This window comes from Paroedura picta, chromosome 1 (genome assembly GCF_049243985.1).
Source record: "Paroedura picta isolate Pp20150507F chromosome 1, Ppicta_v3.0, whole genome shotgun sequence".
Taxonomy (NCBI): Eukaryota; Metazoa; Chordata; class Lepidosauria; order Squamata; family Gekkonidae; genus Paroedura; species Paroedura picta.
In genome coordinates, this window is record NC_135369.1 from 174,271,888 (window position 1) to 174,292,203 (window position 20,316).

The following is a 20,316-nucleotide window of genomic DNA, read 5'->3' on the forward strand; positions in this document are numbered from 1 at the left end:
CCCATCCCAGCTTGGGCTCCCTCCCCTTCCCGGACTCCCCTGTCCTCAGGCTCCGCCCCCAAATCTCCAGGCTGTCCCAAGGGATACCCACAAAGGTCAATGGGCTATGTAAGGGGTGCGTACAAGAACTCCCTTCTTACTGTTGCTTCAGTGGGGCTCCTCTGACAGAAGATGTGGGAATGAGGTCCTGTCCCCTCCCCTCTTCTCACAACCTCCCATGGATCCATTACTTTGTACAGCCTCTCTTAATATGATCCCCAGAGAGCTCTTCGAACAATTCCAACCAGCCGAGGATCCCTGGCCCCAAGGAAATACCCTTGGACTTGACCAGAGTCTTTTTGGCCCTGGATCCTCCCTGGTGGAATGAGCTCCCAAGCAAGATCAGGGCCTTGTCGGAACTAGTCAAGTTCCACAGGGCCTGCAAGACGGAGCTCTTCCGCTGGGCCTGTGGTTGAGGCCTGCTAGATATATAAGTAGCTAGGTAACAACTGTAGCCATATCGGGCCTCCCTCTTGCCCCCTCTGTCGTTTTTCTCCTCCATCCCCCCATATGTTAACATTTGCTGGCTAAAACGCGATTTTAATAACTAAAATTGATGTGTTGAATTGTGGTTCATATAAGTTTACTCTGGTTTTATCTTATGTATTACTGTTAATTGAGTTCTTTAGAGTGTGTAAACCACCCTGAGACGGGTAAGCGAGAGGTAAAAAAAGGTAAAGGTATCCCCTGTGCAAGCACCGAGTCATGTCTGACCCTTGGGGTGACGCCCTCTAGCGTTTTCTTGGCAGACTCAATACGGGGTGGTTTGCCAGTGCCTTCCCCAGTCATCACCGTTTACCCCCCAGCAGCAAGCTGGGTACTCAAGCTGGGTACTCAAGCTGGGTACTCAAGCGAGAGGAGTGGTATATAAATCAAGAAATGAATGAATGAATGAATGAATGAATGAATGAATGAATGAATGAATGAATGAATGAGAGAAAGAAATCCCACAACCCTAGGAATCAGCTTTCCTGGGATCAGAAACCACCTTAAGTAGACGAGAACGTGAGGGCAGAGCCACAGCCCTCAGTTCCTTCTGTGAGCAGATCACGGTTTCCAACCCCATGTATTTAATCAGAGCTATTTAAAAGGCCTCATTAGTATGAAAGTTTGACATGTGGGATTCCCCCCCCCCATTAAGAAAATAACCTGCATGCATTTGCAAAACGAAAGCAGTGTTTTGTTTTGTTTTTAATTTACCAAGGAGCTTGCTCTCTCAAGAAAAGAAGACAGCGATTTGAAAGAACAGAACAAGAAAGAAGTGGTGATGGTGGAGGAGGAAGAATTTGACCCTGAAGACATGGAAGTGTTTTATCCCACCCATCAGTGGCAAACAGTCCGGCCCGGTGAGTTAGAAGGGGCTGTTTGCGCAGATGTTTTGGAATTTACATATTGTGTTAATTGGGGACCTGCTGTGGAAACAAGCAGAGGCTGCGAGATGAAGCTCACGAATAAATTTCACTCTGGAATCCTGACAGGAGTCCTGTCCAAGTGCACCAGTTTGGGGTTTTTCTTAACTTGTTGGCAAAAGTTATTGCACACAAGAAGTGAGAGAAAATAAGATATAAATATATAATGGAAAAGACATAAAAAGTAGAGTACCAATATGAATTTGACAAACTTTCTAGTCTCTCTTAAAAGCACACCATGAAAACCAAGCTCCTTGCCTGGCAAGTTATACAAAAGAGCTTTAACCATATTAAAATACATCTAACTAAAGAAGTAAGCAATTCTGTGCTTAGCTTTATTTCGGCGTATGTGCCGCTCAATCCTTATCCATGGTTCCTCTTAATATTTGTGAAACCGGCCAGGGGGTGGAGCGTATCCGGGGTGTCCGAGTTGGAATAGGGCCAATCAGGGTGCAGCTCCCTCGTTGGGCTCTCAACCGTCGCGGGAATGGAGGGGGAAATGGCCGCCGCCTCCCTCCGCTCCCAGAGCCCTGCTGCTCCCTCCGTGGGGCTCTCCAGCATCGCAAGAATGGAGTGGGAAATGGCCACCGCATCTCCCCCTCGGAAAGCCCCGCAGCTGCCTCCCTGTCGCCATGCGGGGTTCTGGAGAAGGCCGGAGAGGGAGGGGGGAATGGCCCCTTCCTTCTCCCACCACCTCTAATGTTCTGTGGCTACCTGCAGGATTTTTGCGCTGCTGCCACTGCTGGGGCATTCAACGGACTTATCTGCTAGTATAATGTTCTTTTGAGTGAACGTGCTTAGGACGGGGCTGTGATTTTGTAACACCCAAATACAAATCCATGGATTTAAATATATGCCAACAATCCAAATGCTAAGAACAGCAGTATAATCCTAAACGGAGTTGTACCCTTGGAAGTCAGTGGACTTGGGAAATAACTCTGTTTAGGTTTGCACCATAAATACATCATACAATTCTCACCCCGTTTGCAGGTCAGGCTCTTCCTGCCGGATTACACGTGCAGTTAAACCTCCAGACAGGAGAAAGGTTAGCCAAGCTTCCTGACGATGAAAATGAAAATAGTCACGTGAAAGATCCTTCAAAAAATAAAAGGTACAGTAGCTTAAAGGTTTGTTGGGGGGTGGGTTGATTGGGTTTTTAAATTTGAAGTTTGTAAGCGTCTGATTCACACACAGAGACACACACACCGCTTTCTTTATTTGATGACAGATGTTGTGTAGTTGCACATTCCATGACCATATTCTTTTTGTCTTTTATGTATAACTTGGTCTGAAAGACTGTAATAAAGTTTGAACTGAACATTCCATGTGTGCTTCTTCACACAATTTGGCAATTTATAGTTGCTGAATAACTTGACTCTTGCTTGATTTTATTTTCAGTTTCCAAGGTTACACCTTTCTTGGGGCAGGGGGAAACAAACTCTAATACAACTTTTTATTCTCCATTATTTAAGAGGTCCCATGATGCATCACAGCAGGTACTGCTTATGAGTTCTAGAAAGCCTGTCGCTTCCACTGGTCTCTCTTAACAATGCAGCCTTGTTGTTCAAGGTGGTCGAAGTCCTAACGTCTTAATAATTCAAATACTTTAATCCCGAGGGACATTTGTTAAATGCTAAGGAAGGGCCCAGGAAGTGTGAGAATATTTTATAGGGAGGGCTTTATGGTAGAGCACCTGCTTGGGGTGCAGAATGCCCTGTCAGATCTTGGAAGCTAAGCAGGAGCAACCCTGGTTAGTATTTGGGTGGGAGACCACCAAGGGTTTGGGTGGTAGTTCCTCCAAGGAATGAGAGGGGTCATGATGCAGAGACAGGAAATGGCAAGCCACTTCCGAACGTCCCTTACCTGGCTGCCAGACAAGCCTTGGACCTTGATAGACCAGTGGTCAGATCCAGAAGGAGTCAGATTCATGGGGACTTCAAAGAAGTTGGTAGGGTGTAACTTTTTCTCTATATATACTTTTAGTTTTATAATTGAGGCAGAGCCATGACTACTTAATTTTGCAGCCAGGGCAGGAATATAAACTCTTTCCCCCCCCCCACTTTCATACTGGTTATTTTGATTAAAAGGTAACAACATAACAGATTCAGGTGATTAGCCATGTTGGCCTGAAATAGCAGAACAAAATCTGAGTCCAGTGTGTTGGTCTTAAAGGTCCCATTGGACTCAAATTTTGTCCTACATAAATACTAGGAAGCAAGAATAACACAGTGAGGGGTTTTTTTTTAGGCAGGATAGCTGCATACAGAATCAGCTAGTGCTTAAACCAGAATTTAATTCAGTACTGTTCTGAAATACAAAATTAGGTTGTACTTTTTGTGCTGTCAGTGACCTTAGCATTAAACAAATCAATGTTTTGAAGTCTACCTCTTAAATAAAAATAATAAATATTTTACTTATACACCACTCCATCCTATCACCTCCTGGCGGTTAGCATCACACATAATTATGTATTTTATGGATAGCATTGCAAGAGAGAGTAACTATTATTATTAACTCTGGTTCTTTTGAATTGAATCGTGTTTTGATAATCACTTCTTTCTTTGAAGGGCTTTTAAGTGTGTGTTCAAGGCATAAGGTAAACAGTGCAGGATATTAAAGGCAATATGAAAACAGCAAATAACAATGCTGAAGATTGTATATGATTATGCTGGAGACAGAAGCCGATGGAAATTTTTAAACAATGAGCGATCTCAAAGCGAATACGGTTGGATTCAATTTTTTAAAGGAGGAGAATAATTAAACGACTGCAAAAAAAACCCCACTTGAATAGCTCTAATGTCACTGTGAGCGATTGAAGAAACCCCAGTCCTTTTTTTACAGTATTGAATTGCCGCTCTTTGTGAACAGACAGATAAGCAGCTCAGGGCTGGGACAAAATCACAATATTTGTATTGATGTGGAAACACATCTTATGGTGCGCTTGGGGAAACAGAAATTGTTACGGATGTGATATCCATCTTTTCCTTCCGGCCCCCCCCCCCAGTGCAGTATAAGAGGCATGGGCCGAGGTGGAGGCTGCAGTCCCAGTGGTGGAGCAAGTGGCCCAGGGCCAGGCACCCAAGACAGCCACTGGTGGAGTGACCAGCCCTCAGCACAGCTCCAAAAAGACTGTTCGGTCAGAACAGCACTATCACGACTTTGACTAGCTGAAGGTCACACAGCTGGCTGCACGTGGAGGAGCGGGGAATCAAACCCGACTCGCCAGATAGGCACCCAGGAGAGGCCCTTGTTAAACTGTGCAGCAATCATAGTCTGAAAAACCCTCCATAAATTCAGTGCATAATGTGGGTAAAATCTGAATTATCTTTATTGGGTAGTTACTGATTCTTATATCTTATATGATCTTTGAAATATTTAGAAGACATATATTTGCAGGGCGATCCAGAGTTAATCCAGCTGAAATTGGCTAAACATTCAACCATGCAATCCTGACCAGAGGTGATGATGGTGATGTTATCCGTTCAGTCATGTCCGACCCTCGGTGTTTCTATAGGAAAGTTTTCTCCATGCGTCCCTTTCCCTGACTGCTTCTTTTTGTTGGTTCATGGTCATCCCTGTATCGGCTTTGATCGTGTCGAGCCAGCGGATCCTTTGGTGACCACATTTCCTTTTGCCACTGACCATGCTGAGCTTTAATTATTTTTCTAGCAAGTTTGATTGCATGATGTGGCCAAAGTAAGTCAGCTTTAGCCGTAATATTGAGGTATTCACAGTCTACTATCTAGTGATTTTAGACTGTGAGTACCTCTGATCAGGATTGTATGGCTGAATGTTTATTGGCGCTTTTTAAACTTCCAAAAGCATACTGACTTACAAGTGGGGGGAAACCTGAACCATCGTGCACATCTGAGTTCCCAAGAAGAGGATGCATTTTTGGAACCGCTGTGAGAAATAGATGTTACAGACAAGCCAGATGGTGGTGGTCATTTGTCTTAAGTTTTAATCATATCATTACAATGAAGGAAGTCTCTTTTGCTGGTGATATTTAAAATACGGATTTAGTGAATGACAAGCAAGTCCCAGTCCCCCCCCCCAACTTTGATTGTGAAGATCTGTTGTGTGTGTGCGTGTGTTGGGTGGGAGTGGGGTGGATAGTGTGTTGTTTTTCCTTTCTGGAGCGCTTTGTGACGAGACAGCTTCCTTTGAGCAAGAGAGTTTTTATTCTTAATTCTGAAATTAGCTTCTGGTGAAAGAGTAGCTTTAGACAGGCACAGTTACACCTCCCTAAAATAATTGATGTGGCTGAAGATGTTGGGTGCTAATTCTTCTCGTGAAGCTCTGTGTGAAGGGCTTCATATATCTAGAAGAAGAAGGTTGATTCTTATATGCTGCTTTTCTCTCAAAAGTCTCAAAGCGGCTTGCAACCACCTTCCCTTTCCTCTCCCCACAACAGACACTCTGTGAGGGAGGTGAGGCTGAGAGAGCCCTGATATTACTGAAGAAAAGTTGATTCTTATATGCCGCTTTTCTCTACCTGAAGGAGTCTCAGAGTGGCTTACATTCGCCTTCCCTTTCCTCTCCCCACAGCAGACACCCTGTGAGGGAGGTGAGGCTGAGAGAGCCCTGATATTCCTGCTCAGTCAGAACACATATACATATAATTATTATACATGAGATGAGATATTACAATTTTAAGCATTGTGTTCAGAACTGTAGCTGAATCTGTAGTTATACTCTGAACCTGACGGTGAACACTATTTAAGTGATTAATGTATTTCTCTCCGTTTTCTCCATTTTGAAACAAACGTTTGAACAGACAACCAGTAAAATTAAATATCTCATTAACCTGAACTAAGTTATTAATTCAAGTGGGTCGCCGTGTCGGTCTGAAGCAGCACACCAAAATTTGAGTCCAAGAACACTTTTAAGACCAACAAAGATTTATCCAAGGCGTGAGCTTTCAAGTGCATGCACTTCTCCTCAGTCTGGAAAGCTCACGCCTTGAATAAATCTTCGTTGATCTTAAAGGTGCTACTGGACTCAGTTTTTGTTAAGTTATTCATGATTCAGCTCAGCCCACATCGTCCATTACATAGCAGCTAAGAAAGTGATGATTATCTTTCCAGGGGGAGTCAAACTGCGGCCCTCCAGATGTCCATGGACTGCAATTCCCATGAGCCCTTGGGCTCATGGGAATTGTAGTCCATGGACATCTGGAGGACCGCAGTTTGACTACCCCTGGCCAAAGTTCCTCAACTTTATTATGGAGATGCCCAGATCACTTTTGCATCCCTATAACATGCAAAAGTCTGCGTTGCCGTATCAAGTTACAGGCCTCTCCTCTTCAACGTATGAGCAGCAAATGTACCCCAAACCAGATAAATATTAAAGCTACTGTATTTGCCGGCGTATAAGATGACTGGGCGTATAAGACGACCCCCCAACATTTCCACTCTAAATATAGAGTTTTTTACATTACATTACAGTACTAAGGTCCACTATGGGCAGCTATGTCTATCCCAACTGAAGTGCACCCGGCGTACAGGACGACCCCCCCACTTGGAGGCATGTTTTTCAGGGGGGGAAAGTAGTCTTATACGCCAGCAAATACTGTATATGTTTCCTATTGAAACTGCTTGCTTAATATTATTAAAAACACAGACAAATGTTGAAGCCGTGTTACCTGTTGAAAATGCTCACTCCAAGTCGGAGTATTATTAAAAACAAGGAAATATTGGAGGTATGTTACCTATTGAAAAGACTTAGTCCAAGTCTTAATATCAAACATTCTGTGGCACTGATAGTGCTGTGGAAATTGCTGTTTTTTGCGGTACAGAAGCAACTTTTGGTGTTACACATTCCCAGAAGGAAAGCTGAGAAAGAAATAGGACTGGAATAATTTTAGCGTGCGCTCAGTGTCTGCGCTTGGATTGTAAAATCCCAGCTTTTGCAAAGACGGGTAGAAAAGGATATTAAAACGTCAGTTCTAAGATAAATGCAAGATCGTAGCCTCGGCTTTGTGTGGCCTGTGTTAAATTAAAGCAGCAGGGCAGGAAGATGCTGGTTGCTAGGCAAATGTTTTTGTATGTCCTCTCAGTGTGGAAAAGTTGTTCACCTGTGTAATGCGCATTTTATTTTCTGCAAGGTTGGGCCCCATAGATCTTGACCCGAGTTCGTTTACAACCCGAGAGTTGAAAAAGGCACTGGCGAAAATGAAGGAGAGCATGAAAGAGGATGATATGCTGGAAGAAAAGGTATTCCATCTAGGAAAACAGAAGCTGGAGCGTTACTGCAAAAGTGGCAATTACACACTTGGATCAGCTTGTGGAAAACAAAATTTAGGAAGCCCGTGATGCAAACCTGGGCTAAGAAGAGAGCCCAAAGTTTAGAAATACCCTGCAAATATTAGATTCAGGTGGGTAGCCGTGTTGGTCTGAAGTAGCCCAACAAAAATAGAGTCCAATGTCACTTTTATTATCTTTGTTGGTCTTAAAAGTGCTATCAGACTCTGTTTTTGTCCTGCAAATATTACCAACTCGAAAAACAAATTTTAGAGTCCAGGAGCACCTTTAAGACCAACCAAGTTTTATTCAAGGGATGAGCTTTTGTGTGTACACACACTTCCTCAGATGCAATATTGTGCACATGCACACAAAAGCTCAGATCTTGAATGAAACTTGGCTGGTCTTAAAGGTGCCCCTGGACTCTAAATTTGTTCTGCCGCTTCAGCCCAACACGGCTACCCACCTGAATCTTCCAACTTGAAAGTGTACATTAGATTTGTCTGATCGTGTTACAGGCCCCCCAAAGTGGGTTTGTTTCTGTAGAATCCAGATGATTTGAGCTTTTTTACTTTAGGGTGGTTATCCTTGCCAAGGAGGAGAAGAGAAACAACTTCTAGCTTTAAAGAACAAGTTGTTGACCCTTAGGTGTCTCAGTTTTCTTCTGCCTGCGTCTCTGTGGCTTGTTAATTGGGTAGACCTGTGAATGTATCCATTCGCTGCAGATTAATGGATGGGTTTTTATCAGACCTGAGTCAGGGTGCTCAGAGCTGTGGGCACTTTCTGTCTCCCTGTTTCTGTCGGCTGAGTTTAAATATGTAAATACAAGGGAGCACCAAATTGCTTAAAAGGGAAAAAAACAGTTTTATGCTGTCGAAACCTACATACTGCAGGTCTTGCGTGTTCCAGCACTTTCCCCATTCACTTCCTGAACGCTCCCGAAAGCTGGTGATCAGGGCCAAAACGGCATAAATTGGGGGCAAAGGTGCCCATCCTAGCCTGTACTCACATGCATGATTGGTGGAACTCACCTTCAAAGTGTTTAAATTGCTCATAATTAATTAAATAATTAAAAGAGACTAGTTGCTTTTCTGATTTAGTTGCTGTCCGGCCCAGTATACTCTGGGGAGGGAGCTAGTCCAATGGAGTTACAGGATAGTCCTAAAGAGAATTATTATTATTATTATTATTATTATTATTATTATTATTATTATTACTATTACTATTACTATTACTATTACTATTACTATTACTATTACTATTATTAAATTTATATCCCGCCTCCCCTCGGAGGCCTGAGGCGGGTCACATAAAAACCAATCCCCTAAAACAATAAAAGCACAATAAAACATAATACAATTAACACAAAATGATATCTTTCTCCGTCCACTGACTTCAGTGAATTTGGAATGGTATACCTGTGTTCAGGATCACACTGGAAGCTTTTCTTCAGGTCTCTTCTCAGGAAGTATCTTCAATGGCATCTTTCATTTACCTGTGAAACGACTTGCTCTTCGTTAGTTGTTGAAGGACAGTGTGGTAACTACCGAGACCTAATCCAGAGGACTATGCCGTAATTCCTAGATGAGTTCATAAAGTCTTGAAGTAAGGAAAATCTTGAAAAGTCTTGGATGTGGATAGGGAATGGGCTCAAGCTCTCGGGTGGGACAAAGAGCTGTGACTTTCTCCGGTTTCCTTCTTCCGCTGCCAATTCTCTCATCATACCCCAGGCCATTCTGGGAGGTTCAATGTCCCTGGGCAGTTTTTTCAGGAAATCAGGAGCCCACGGTAGAAAATTAGACATGGGAGGAGATCTATTCATCCAGCAGAATGCATTCAAATGGTTAGATCAGCCTTTCTCAACATTTTTACCATTGAGAAACCCTAGAAGTTCTTGAAAGCGTAGTCTCGTACACCCAGGCCCATCATTGGCCATTCGAGGAGGGGGTAGGTGGGTTGGCAATGCCATATATGGTCATACCACCTGATAAATGTTTAACAAAGTCAGGAAATCTCTAAAAAAAAATCAATTAACATCCCACCCATTCAGCAAACCCTTCCAGGACTGTCAAGAAACCTCAGGGCTTCATGAAACCCCGGTTGAGAAAGCCTGGGTTAGATCCAGACAGCTCAACATGTGGAATTTCCTCTTGGCTTGTGAGGCCAAGCAACTCCTGAGTTTTAATTTGCAGGTGCTTTTGGAGGAGGCAGATTTACAAAGAAGAAAAGGAAGGAGGATCAAAAGGGGGAGGGGGCAGGTGTTTGCCAGGCATTTTAAGCATTTTAAATTTAAATGTAAAATGCTGTTAAGCATTTTAAATTGTCAGCTGCCTTGCCGAGGCTACGGATAAACAGAATGTAAGAACAAAATCGGTTAGTAGTGAGCACAGTTCTTGGTGGCTGTAAATCACAATCCCAGCTCATTAAGGTAACATTACCGTTATTTCACCTTGCCTTCAGGTGAATGCCGCCTCTTGAATCAATCAGAAATGCTTCAGGAGGTGGCTCGTACACATGAACAGTGTGACACATTGACTTGGATCCTTCGGAGTATAGATGGAAGTATTTCCACTTGTACAGCGTGACTTTCTCACTTCCCCCTCGCCACTGCTGGAGCCCCAAATGCCCCTCAAAGTGCTGCTCTCTACAAGGATGTGGGGCCCCTATTCCCAAGAGGAGCAGGGAGGCGCGAAAGTCACACTTGGCAGGTGGAAATGTTTCCTTCTGCAGAAACAGTGGTGGTGAATCCCAGCCGGAAGGAAGGGGGAACCTGAGCATGCCCTTCTTCAGTCGGCCAGAGCAGGAAGTGCCACAAAACTCGAAGTCAAGCTGTGGAACAGTGTGATTTCCATCCTGATGCAATGCAGTACTCTCATCTACGAGGTTAAATGTGCAAAGAGGAGATAGCTAATAGCGCTACATGTTTTATCTGGCCGCATAATTAACTGCATAATTAAAACCACTTATGTTTGTGTTTAGCGGCAATTACTCGCGTACGCCGAAAGATGCTACTGCTTTGACAGGTTTTTTTTCCCCCAGAAGCAAAATACGGGGGGGGGGGGGGAGATCGGTGTTTATCTTTTTGGAGAGGGTGCTATTTTGGTTATGGTTTCCCTCCTTTCTCAGGCTCATCAGGAGGATGTCAGACGAAGGTTCCGTCCCATTGAAAAGCTCAAGGAAGAGTTTAGGGAACTCAACATGCAGCTGGAAACAGACTTTGAAATTATGTCTAAACTAATCAACAGATTCAACAGTACCACTTCAACACTGGAAGAGAAAATAGCAGCACTTTACGATCTTGAATATTATGTTCATCAGGTAAGATTTTTTTTTTTAAGCGCTAACAGCTGTTGTGCGATATTCTGGGAAGGAGAAATTGTAAAAAAATAGCTCTGCTGCCATGCCAGGTGTTCTGTAATTGGGGCACTCTGTTTATTCACACTTGACATTTTGTCAGCCCAGGTGCACAAGGTCGTAAGGGGGCAAATCTTGGGTATAAAGTTGAAAGGAAGTTTTTATGGGGTTTTATTGTATTTTTACTCTTTTTATTTTTAGATTCGAATGGGTAGCCGTGTTGGTCTGAAGGAGCACAACAAAATCAGAGTCCAGTAGCACCTTTAAGACCAGCAAAGATTTATTCAGGGCGTGAGCTTTCAAGTGCAAGCACAGAGCGCTTGCACTCGAAAGCTCACGCCTTAAATAAATCTTTGTTGGCCTTAAACGTGCTACTGGACTCTGGTTTTATTGTTCTTTTTATTATTGTAAACTGCCGTGAGCCCACTCGGGGAACGGCGCTTATATAAATCAAAATATAAATAAATATTAAAAAATTAAAACATGGGGGTTGTAAGTAGAGGTGTACAATTTGGTTTAGCCGAGTCAACCCCTCCCTCCCGAATCAATGCTGATGGGGGGGTCGGCATCTCCTAAACAGAACTGTGATTGTCTTAATTGATTCGGAAGCTGAATCGCTAAACCCAAAAATTGATTCACGTGGTTTGGGTTTCCAGGAGTCACGCTCCACCATTCCAGTGATCTTTTTTGCTTCCTTCCTTTTAGAAGGTGGGGGAAGCAAAAGGGAAATCCGGAAGTGGCTGCGGTCATTGAAACTTAACAGCTTGACCAGTCTGCCGGTCAGCTCTTTGGTTTACACGGCTGTCAATCACTTGAGCCTTCCCTTTCGCTTCCTCCCCCTACTAAAGGGGTGGAAGTGAACAGGAGTATTGGATGTCAGCTACTGGGCTCTATGGGGGGGAGGGAGGAGGTTCAGTCTGCCCCCCTTGCAAAGCCCAAGCCAATCCCACAGAGAGAATTCCCTCTATGGGACAGCGGTTCGTAGGGCTGTGTGTGGGGTGGTTCAAACCAGCCCTCCCCTCACAGCCTAAGCTGATACCGGGGAGAGAAGCCTTTCCATGGCATAAGCTGCTGGTCAGGCTCCGGTGGTATTTAAGTGGACCCAGGTTCCTTTTAAATGCCTCGGAGCTGATGAGGTGATGAGTTTGTCGTCAGTAATGCAGATGCCTGTGTTTAGACCTCAGATGGTTTTGTCTTAACTTTGCTCGCTGTGTTTTATTTTTATTTTTTGATTGCATATGCAAGTCATCCACATTTCCGGTAATGACTTTCCAAAGGAAGGGGAGATCTTTTAATAGCCTTGTTCCTTCTTTGGCAAGCAATTCTCCGAGGAACGTTTTAATCGCGTTCTTTGAATTTTCCGCGGTTCCCTCTGCATTTGACGGTAGTCATCCAGTGTCTCTGCAAACCTGAAATGCCTGGCTTGTGGAAGTGGGACAGTTTTTGTATCCCTGGAGGCAGGAGCACTTTTTACTTTAAAAGTTTCTAAAGCTGTGTCTTTTGGGTCACCATAAAGCACCATTGAGCCTCTTGTGGCGCAGAGTGGTAAGGCAGCCGTCTGAAAGCTCTGCCCATGAGGCTGGGAGTTCAATCCCAGCAGCCGGCTCAAGGTTGACTCAGCCTTCCATCCTTCCGAGGTCGGTAAAATGAGTACCCAGCTTGCTGCTGGGGGGTAAACGGTAATGACTGGGGAAGGCACTGGCAAACCACCCCGTATTGAGTCTGCCATGAAAACGCTAGAGGGCGTCACCCCAAGGGTCAGACATGACTCGGTGCTTGCACAGGGGATACCTTTACCTTTTAAAGCACCATTATCATTTTTTATTATTATTATTATTCGATTTATTTCCCGCCACTCCCTACAGGCTCGTGGTGGGTAACAATAGTCTTAAAATCCCCCATTAAAACCCCCGTTAAAAGACTATAAAAATACCCAACACGACGGAAAATACCACTCTCCCCTACCCGAACAAGGGCATTGGGGGATGGAGGGTGATGATGACTACTTCAAACCCCCCAGGGGGGCAATGTTCTTCCTCGCCAATCCCCGCTAAACCATCTGGTTCAGAGTCATATGCTTTTCTTGTTTTAATCTCTTTGGAAAAAGGACTCCCTTCTATTTACCCTTGAGCGGACCTCCGCACCTTGGCCACACTGAGACTGACAGTGGCCCATTTGCAAAGGGGGGTATCGATGCTGCGGCTGCCGTGGTCACCCCCTTAAGTGGTGGCTCCAAATGCAAAGCCGTTTCATTTGCAGAACCGGGCCACTGAATATTCCCTGTTGGTTTTGCCCATTCGAGGGCTGGGTGCCTGTGGGTGCCAACCTGCAAACAGGCAAACTTAAGAACTGCCTGGGTACATGCTTCCTCCCTTACAGCTCCCACCTAGTGGCACGGGATGCCAGAGGAGGTCAGGAAAGCACCTGCACTAGTGGTTTTTCACAAACCAAACACAACGGAATTGTTCAAGAGAATTTATCTACACAGAAAGCTCTTCACAGACTTACTTGGATATATGATTGGGACCATGGTCTATGCTGCTGTTTTTAGCTTTGTGTAAGTAAGATCTTGAGCAACTTTTGGACAGCTTTAAGTCTCATGGAAATACTTACACTAGGCTTTCTCAACCAGGATTTTTGTGGGTTTTTTTTTTTTTAGCAGTCCTGGAAGGGTTTCCCGAGTGGGTGGGAGTTAATTAATTTTAATCCCTTTTAGAAAAAATGGTAAACATTTATCGGGTGATATGACCAAAATATGGTCATGTTGACCCGCTTCCTCTTCCCAAAATGGCCAATGATGGGCCTGGAGGGGTGGGAAGGGGAGGGGCCCCAAGTGGGCATGTACACAGCTGTGCTTCCCAACCATGTTCTGCACAATCGCACAACTTCTGGGGTTTCTCAAAGCCTGAGGAACGTTTCAGGGGATTCTCAATGGTAAAAAAGTTGAGCAAGGCTGACTTATACAGCTTCAGTTCCTTCCAGTGCTTCCAGACTTCTAAACTCCAAATGCCCTGGTTGACAAAGTTCCCCTTTTGTTGATAGCACTGACTCACTATCTGCAATCCACCTCAAGTCCCTGTGAGAAAGAAGAAGAGTTAGTTCTTATATGCTGCTTTTCTTTACCCGAAGGAATCTCAAAGCGGCTTACAGTCGCCTTTCCTTCCCTTTCCTCACACCCTGCGGGGTAGGTGAAAGGAGAAAGGGGGACTATAAATAATGTAAATAAGTAAATAATTTGGGGATGAGGAAGGGCTGTATTTCTAGGGTGGCTTGAAGGCCATTTCTCTCTTAAATCAATAAACGTCCTTGTAAATGTAACATTCATGCTTCCTTACAGGTGGATAATGCCAAAGATCTGCTTTCCCTGGGCGGCCTGCAGCTGTTGATTAATGGGCTAAACAGCACCGAGCCACTGCTGAAGGAATATGCATCCTTTGTGCTGGGTGCAGCTCTCTCGAGGTAAGCCTCTTTTTCCTGTCCGTGTGCATGTGCGTGTGCGCATTTGTGTGACTTCTGTGAATTTGGCAAGAAGGAAAGATTAACTGCACAAAAGCGGCCGTTATTGGGCCCCCTGCTGGACAGGAGAGGCATGGATTCGGGGGGGGGGGGACGCAGCACGACCAGCTGTTCGACAGCCGCTGCTCTCAGAACCGGTCAACCCAGAAGCGACTAGACCTGCCCTGTGGTTGCTAGGCAACCTCGCGGGTCTTCTCCTCTCCTTTAGAACTCAGTTCTCAGTGGCTCTTTAGCAGCTGCCGTGCGGGCTGCTGCAGCAAGGAACTGACCCTCTCCCAGCATCCCCGGAGGGACATTAATAAGGCGCTGGCTCTGACAACAAAGAAACAAGACCCTCGAGTTGGCACTTTTTGCTAATGAGATGATAATTAGTTTTTAAAAATACGCATCGCTGAAAAGAGTCAAGGCTCTCCGGGGAAGAAAGGAAGCAAATCCGAATGTGTGCTGACTTCGGGACGATAACAACGCAGGGCTTTTGTTCGGAACCGTTCCGAGCGCTCAAAGGCAGCCGAAATAGAAGCCTAACCTGGTCATCAGTCTCTAAGCAAGACTTGAGCGTGGTTTTCTTTTAAGAAAGCTCAAAAGGAGAGCCAAGGGACAAAGCAAAAGCGCCTTGCAGAATAATACCATGTTTATGGCTGGATTCTCTGTGTTTATATATCTCTCTTGCCTCCGGGCCCTGAGATAGCTGTGGCGGGGTTGTTGGCTAGAATTTCCTAATCCAGTGGAAAGTTCCAAGTGCCTTTTGTCTCTTCCTTCCGAAAAAGTGCTGGGCACTTCGACTCAGGATCTTGCATGCTTGCCTAATGGTCCTGCATCATGCCTAGTTGCTAGCGTTTTTTGGGGGGGCTCAGCACGATGCATAGCAAAGTATTTTTAATTGATATGCCGCCCTTCCCCGAGGGCTCTGAGCAGTTTACATTTCATAATTCCACAGGGCCTGCAAAACGGAGCTCTTCCGCCAGGTCCATGGTTAAGGCTGGGGTCGGCGAGGTACACTGATGGCTCCCCCCCCCCGGGCTTCTTGTACATCATTGACCTTCTTCTCCTCTGCCCCCCCCTTAGCAATGGGGGTAGGAAGGGGATCTTTTTTGCTGCCGCCATGTTGTGATGGATTTTAAGTCTTTTAATGGGAGTTTTAATGGGGTTTTAAGACATGGTGACCCGCCACGAGCCGCTTAGGGAGTGGCGGGAAATTAATTGAAAAAAAAGAAGAAGATAAAAACAATGATTAGAACAATCAGACAATTCACCACCTCTCTTTCTGGAAGGAAGGAGGGAGTGGGGTCAAGCGCTTTGTGTTCATTACTGAATGGCGGACAGATGTTTATCCTTTGAGTGGGGAGGCCATCTTATTGGTGGCATTTGTTGGCCTCAGCCCTAGGCCTGGTGGAACAGCTGTGTCTTGCAGGCCCTGCGGAACTGTTTCAACTTCCGCAGGGTCCTCATCCCGCTTGGGGGAGTGTTCCGCCAGGCTGGTGCCAGGGCTGGAAAAGCTCTGGCCTTGGTTGAGGCCAGTTTGAGTTCTCTGGGGTCTGAGATCTTGAACAGATTTTGTGTGCTTGATCATAGCCTTCTTTTTGGGAGGGGGTAGTAGAGAAGACGGTCTCAAAGCTCCGAAGGCCCCAAATTGTCTAGGGGCCTTAAAGGTCAGAACCAGAACCTTGAACCCGATTCGGCCTTCAATCTGGAGCCAGTGTCCCACTTAATATCGATGTGATTTAGGCCGGAGGAAGAACCATCATTCTCCCGAGCAAAGTTTAAAGTTTCCCCCCAACTCCCATGGTCAGTAGAGTGATCGTTCAACTGCACCACACTGGCGGAAATGTGTACAGATGAGTAAATGGGATTCTTTGCACTGCTGACTATCCAGCTTTGAGATTCTACTCACACAAATGCACATGGGTAAGATGCTGCTCCAAGGCTTTCTTTAGTTTTGTAGAATTTGTACATACACCCGCCTTTCTCTCAAGCCTAAGCTGATGGTTTTTTAAATTGTAGAAGTAATTATTGTACATTTTATATATTCCTTGTTTTCTTTTATATGTGGCATTTCTGTTGAGCTGGGCCTGTGTTCTGTTTCGCATTCCTAACACAGTCAAGTTAAGGCCTAGCCACATTAACCCTTCCTTGTCTATTGCCGCCTTCTTCTCCCTCCTCCCCCCTCCCCTCCCCTTCACTTCTTCCTGTTGTTGTACGTGCTGTGATCAGCTTTATCTGAACGATGGTCTAGGACAGCCTTTCTCAACTTTTAACTATTGAGAAACCTCTGAAATATTCTTGAGGCTTCGAGAAACCCCAGAAGTGGCAGGATCATGCAGAACATGGTTGCGAAGTGTAGCTGAGTACACAATCGCCCATGGTCGCTCCCCTTCCCACCCACTCCAGGCCCATCATTGGCCATTTTGGAATGGGGGAGTGGGTCAACATGTATGGTCATGCCGCCTGATAAATATTCAATACATTTAAAAAAGATATTTTAAAAATTAATTCAGTCCCACCCATTCGGGAATCCCATCCAGGGCTGTCACGAAACCCTGTTTAAGAAAGCCTGGGTTAGGATCTGGGAGGCGTAGGTTCCAATTCCATTCTGCCATGAGCCCTTGACTGATACACACTCAGCCTAACATACCCCACAGGGTTGTTGTGAGGAAGAAAAGGAGGAGAAAGGACTGGTTTGTTTTGCATCCCCACTGGGGAGAAAGGCAGAGAAGCTGTCTTTGCCGGTGTTTGTCCATCCTGCAGGAAATAATGACATTAAATGCTCACCATGCGTCCATGCCCTACTTTTAGTCCCTCCTAAGAATATGGAGCCTCTTGTGGCGCAGAGTGGTAAGGCAGCAGTCATGCAGTCTGAAAGCTTTGCCCATGAGGCTGGGAGTTCAATCCCAACAGCCAGCTCTGGGTTGACTCAGCCTTCCATCCTTCCGAGGTCGGTAAAATGAGCACCCAGCTTGCTTGCTGGGGGGTAAACGGTAATGACTGGGGAAGGCACTGGCAAGGCCACCCCGTATTGAGTCTGCCATGAAAACGCTGGAAGGTGTCACCCCAAGGGTCAGACATGACTCGGTGCTTGCACAGGGGATACCTTTACTTTACCTTTAAGAGTATGGCACACAGAATTATTCTCTTGCAACTTAAGTTTAAAATATTTGTACAGAAATCACTTTAATATTTTTTTTAATTGCCAGGGAACTGAATCTATAAAACATTCCCCGCTCTCTTTTATCATTCAGCCTGAGTTCATAGTTCTTATTGTGTGCATTCACCGATTCAGCTTTCTCTAGCTTAATTATCTGTCTGAATTATATGCCCCCTGCCATCACCTTTTCTAAACAGAACCAAACCAAAGACATTCATTTGAGCAAGTTCGTGAAAAATGCTTTACAAGAATTATTTGCATTATGCCTAAATGTGTGCAATTTTTGAATGCTGCATCTAACCCCGTTTCTCTCATGGTCATGCCAATACATGCTGAACCACAATCCCAGGCATACGGCACCGTGCAGTGCTCGTAACAACGCACAGTTGAAAGCCTTGTGATGAGAAGGCTAGATTCAGCCTCTTCCTTAGAGCAGCCAATGAGTCCTGACAGAATGTTGAGATCAAGAGACTGGAGATTTCCCCCCCTGACCATCAGCTTCTCGGTCATTATGTAGAACACATTCCACATAATGGCCAAAGTGGCAACTGGTGAGGGCCAGCGTCAAGCCCCACTGGCTGCACCGCCACCGCCACTCGTCTTCAGAGGCTGTCCCCACTCTCCTGAGGGTGTGACTGGCCTCAGAAGGGCAGCGGTGGCAGAGCACCAAGCGGGCTGAGTGGTGAAGGTTGCTGGATCCTCCCAGCCCCTCTGAGGCGAGGGAGGGTAGTGGAAAGCACTCCAGTGGCCAGCTGCAGGTCCATGGGGAGGTGTTGTGAGCCCAGGTCTTGTTAAGGAGGACTCCTTGGAGGAAAAGCCTTGCTAGGAATTCCCAGCTTTACCTGAGCCTCAGCTGGATGAGAGCTTAGCGCAGCTAGACGTTCAACAGGCAGAGGGCTCTAACCAGCAGGAGGGAATGGAACTGCAGATAAACCAGGGCCTAGATTCCAAAGTTGTTACAGGAGCTCCTCATTCCTCTGCTAAGCCTCCAGCTGCAGCTTCCTACCTTGTCATCCCACCTAGCTCACAACAATGTGCTGGAAGAGAGTTCCAGTCTAAAAGGCACCACATCACATTAGCAAGACAGATGCTGACTGCAGAAGGCTGTGAGTCATCACCGAGTAATTATTGAGAGGCTGCTGACAGCCTATATTAACTTGAGGCTGGGAAGGCCTTCTGCTGATGCCCTTGGACTGCCTGAAGGAGCCCTGGACTCCCGGGACTGAGTTAAGACATTCATTGAATTCTGTTTGTTCTGTTTTTGAAGCACTGTTTTTGAAATACTGATTCTCTCTGCCTTCCTGGCAGCTCGTCTGTGTTTCCTTCCAACAGACAGCTAACTTGAGACCAACACAGGAGGCAAAGAAAGTAGCTGGCTTCCTTCCCTTGCCTGGGGGAGATGGAGGATGGGAAGAGGCTGAGGATGGGGCAACTTACCAGAGGAAGGGCCTTTCAGAGAGGCTAGCACCTCTTCCATATGGCAAGCAGCAGGAAGAAGAGGAGAGATAAGCCTCACAATTGGCTCTCATTGGTAGAGTGCTCTCTCCCTATTGGTGGCACACCCCCAGGGAGGGGCAATAAGTTAGGAATTGAGTTGTCTGCATACAATTTGAGTTGAATGGCCCTCATTGGCAGAGTGGAATTTGAACTGATAGGCTCTCATTGGCAAAGTACTCTCTCCCTGTTAGCAGCACACCCCCTGAGAGGGCCAATCAGGTAGGGAGTGAGTTGTCTGTGTGCAACTTCAACTAATTTGTAGTGATAGTGATGATGGTAGTGATAGGAATGTCTTCTTTTTCCAGCTGAGCCATTGAATATTTTCCCTCCCTTCAGCAAGATTCTGCCAATAAAAAATTTACAACTTTGTGTAAGAAGGTGGGCTTCATTTTTGATGGCTTTCTCAACCAGGGTTTTGTGAAACCCAGGGATTCTTGACAGCCCTGTAAAGGTTTCCCGAATGTGTGGGAGTTAATATTTTATGTATTTTTAAAATATTTATTGGGTGATATCACCATATATGGTCACAGCATCCTGCCCCCCCCTTCCCAAAATGACCAGTGATGTACCTGGGAAGGGAAGGGACCCTGGGTGGGCGTGTACACAGCCATGCTTCTCAGCTGTATTTGGCAAAATCACACCACTTCTGTCATTTCTCAAAGCCTGAAAAATATTTCAGGGGTTTCTCAACGGTAAAAAAAAAACTTGAGAAAGGCTGACCTAATCTATAAATAAGAGCCTCTTGTGGCGCAGGGTGGTAAGGCAGCGACATGCTGTCTGAAGCTGTCTGCCCATGAGGCTGGGAGTTCAATCCCAGCAGCCGGCTCAAGGTTGGCTCAGCCTTCCATCCTTCCGAGGTCGGTAAAATGAGTACCCAGCTTGCTGGGGGGTAAACGGTAATGACTGGGGAAGGCACTGGCAAACCACCCCGTATTGAGTCAGCCAAGAAAACGCTAGAGGGCGTCACCCCAAGGGTCAGACATGACCTGGCGCTTGCACAGGGGATTCCTTTAATCTATAGCAGTTGGATCCAAAGTTTTATGTGGCCTCTGGGAAGCCATTCCTCAGGTGTCATGGAGTCCTAGGGCTGTCTCCCAGCCCCTTCCTTTTGACAAGG

General features: G+C 45.6%; 1 protein-coding gene across 2 annotated transcripts in view; it reads left to right on the forward strand.

The window, feature by feature from the left end:
- Positions 1-20,316, forward strand: part of SIL1 (SIL1 nucleotide exchange factor) — a 65,811-nt gene that overhangs the window by 7,990 nt on the left and 37,505 nt on the right. For both annotated transcript variants that reach the window (XM_077312737.1, XM_077312746.1), the window contains exons 4-8: positions 1,244-1,385; positions 2,439-2,559; positions 7,555-7,663; positions 10,817-11,008; positions 14,382-14,503. In XM_077312737.1, coding sequence (XP_077168852.1) covers positions 1,244-1,385; positions 2,439-2,559; positions 7,555-7,663; positions 10,817-11,008; positions 14,382-14,503 — 686 coding nt within the window. The remainder of the gene's footprint in view (positions 1-1,243; positions 1,386-2,438; positions 2,560-7,554; positions 7,664-10,816; positions 11,009-14,381; positions 14,504-20,316) is intronic.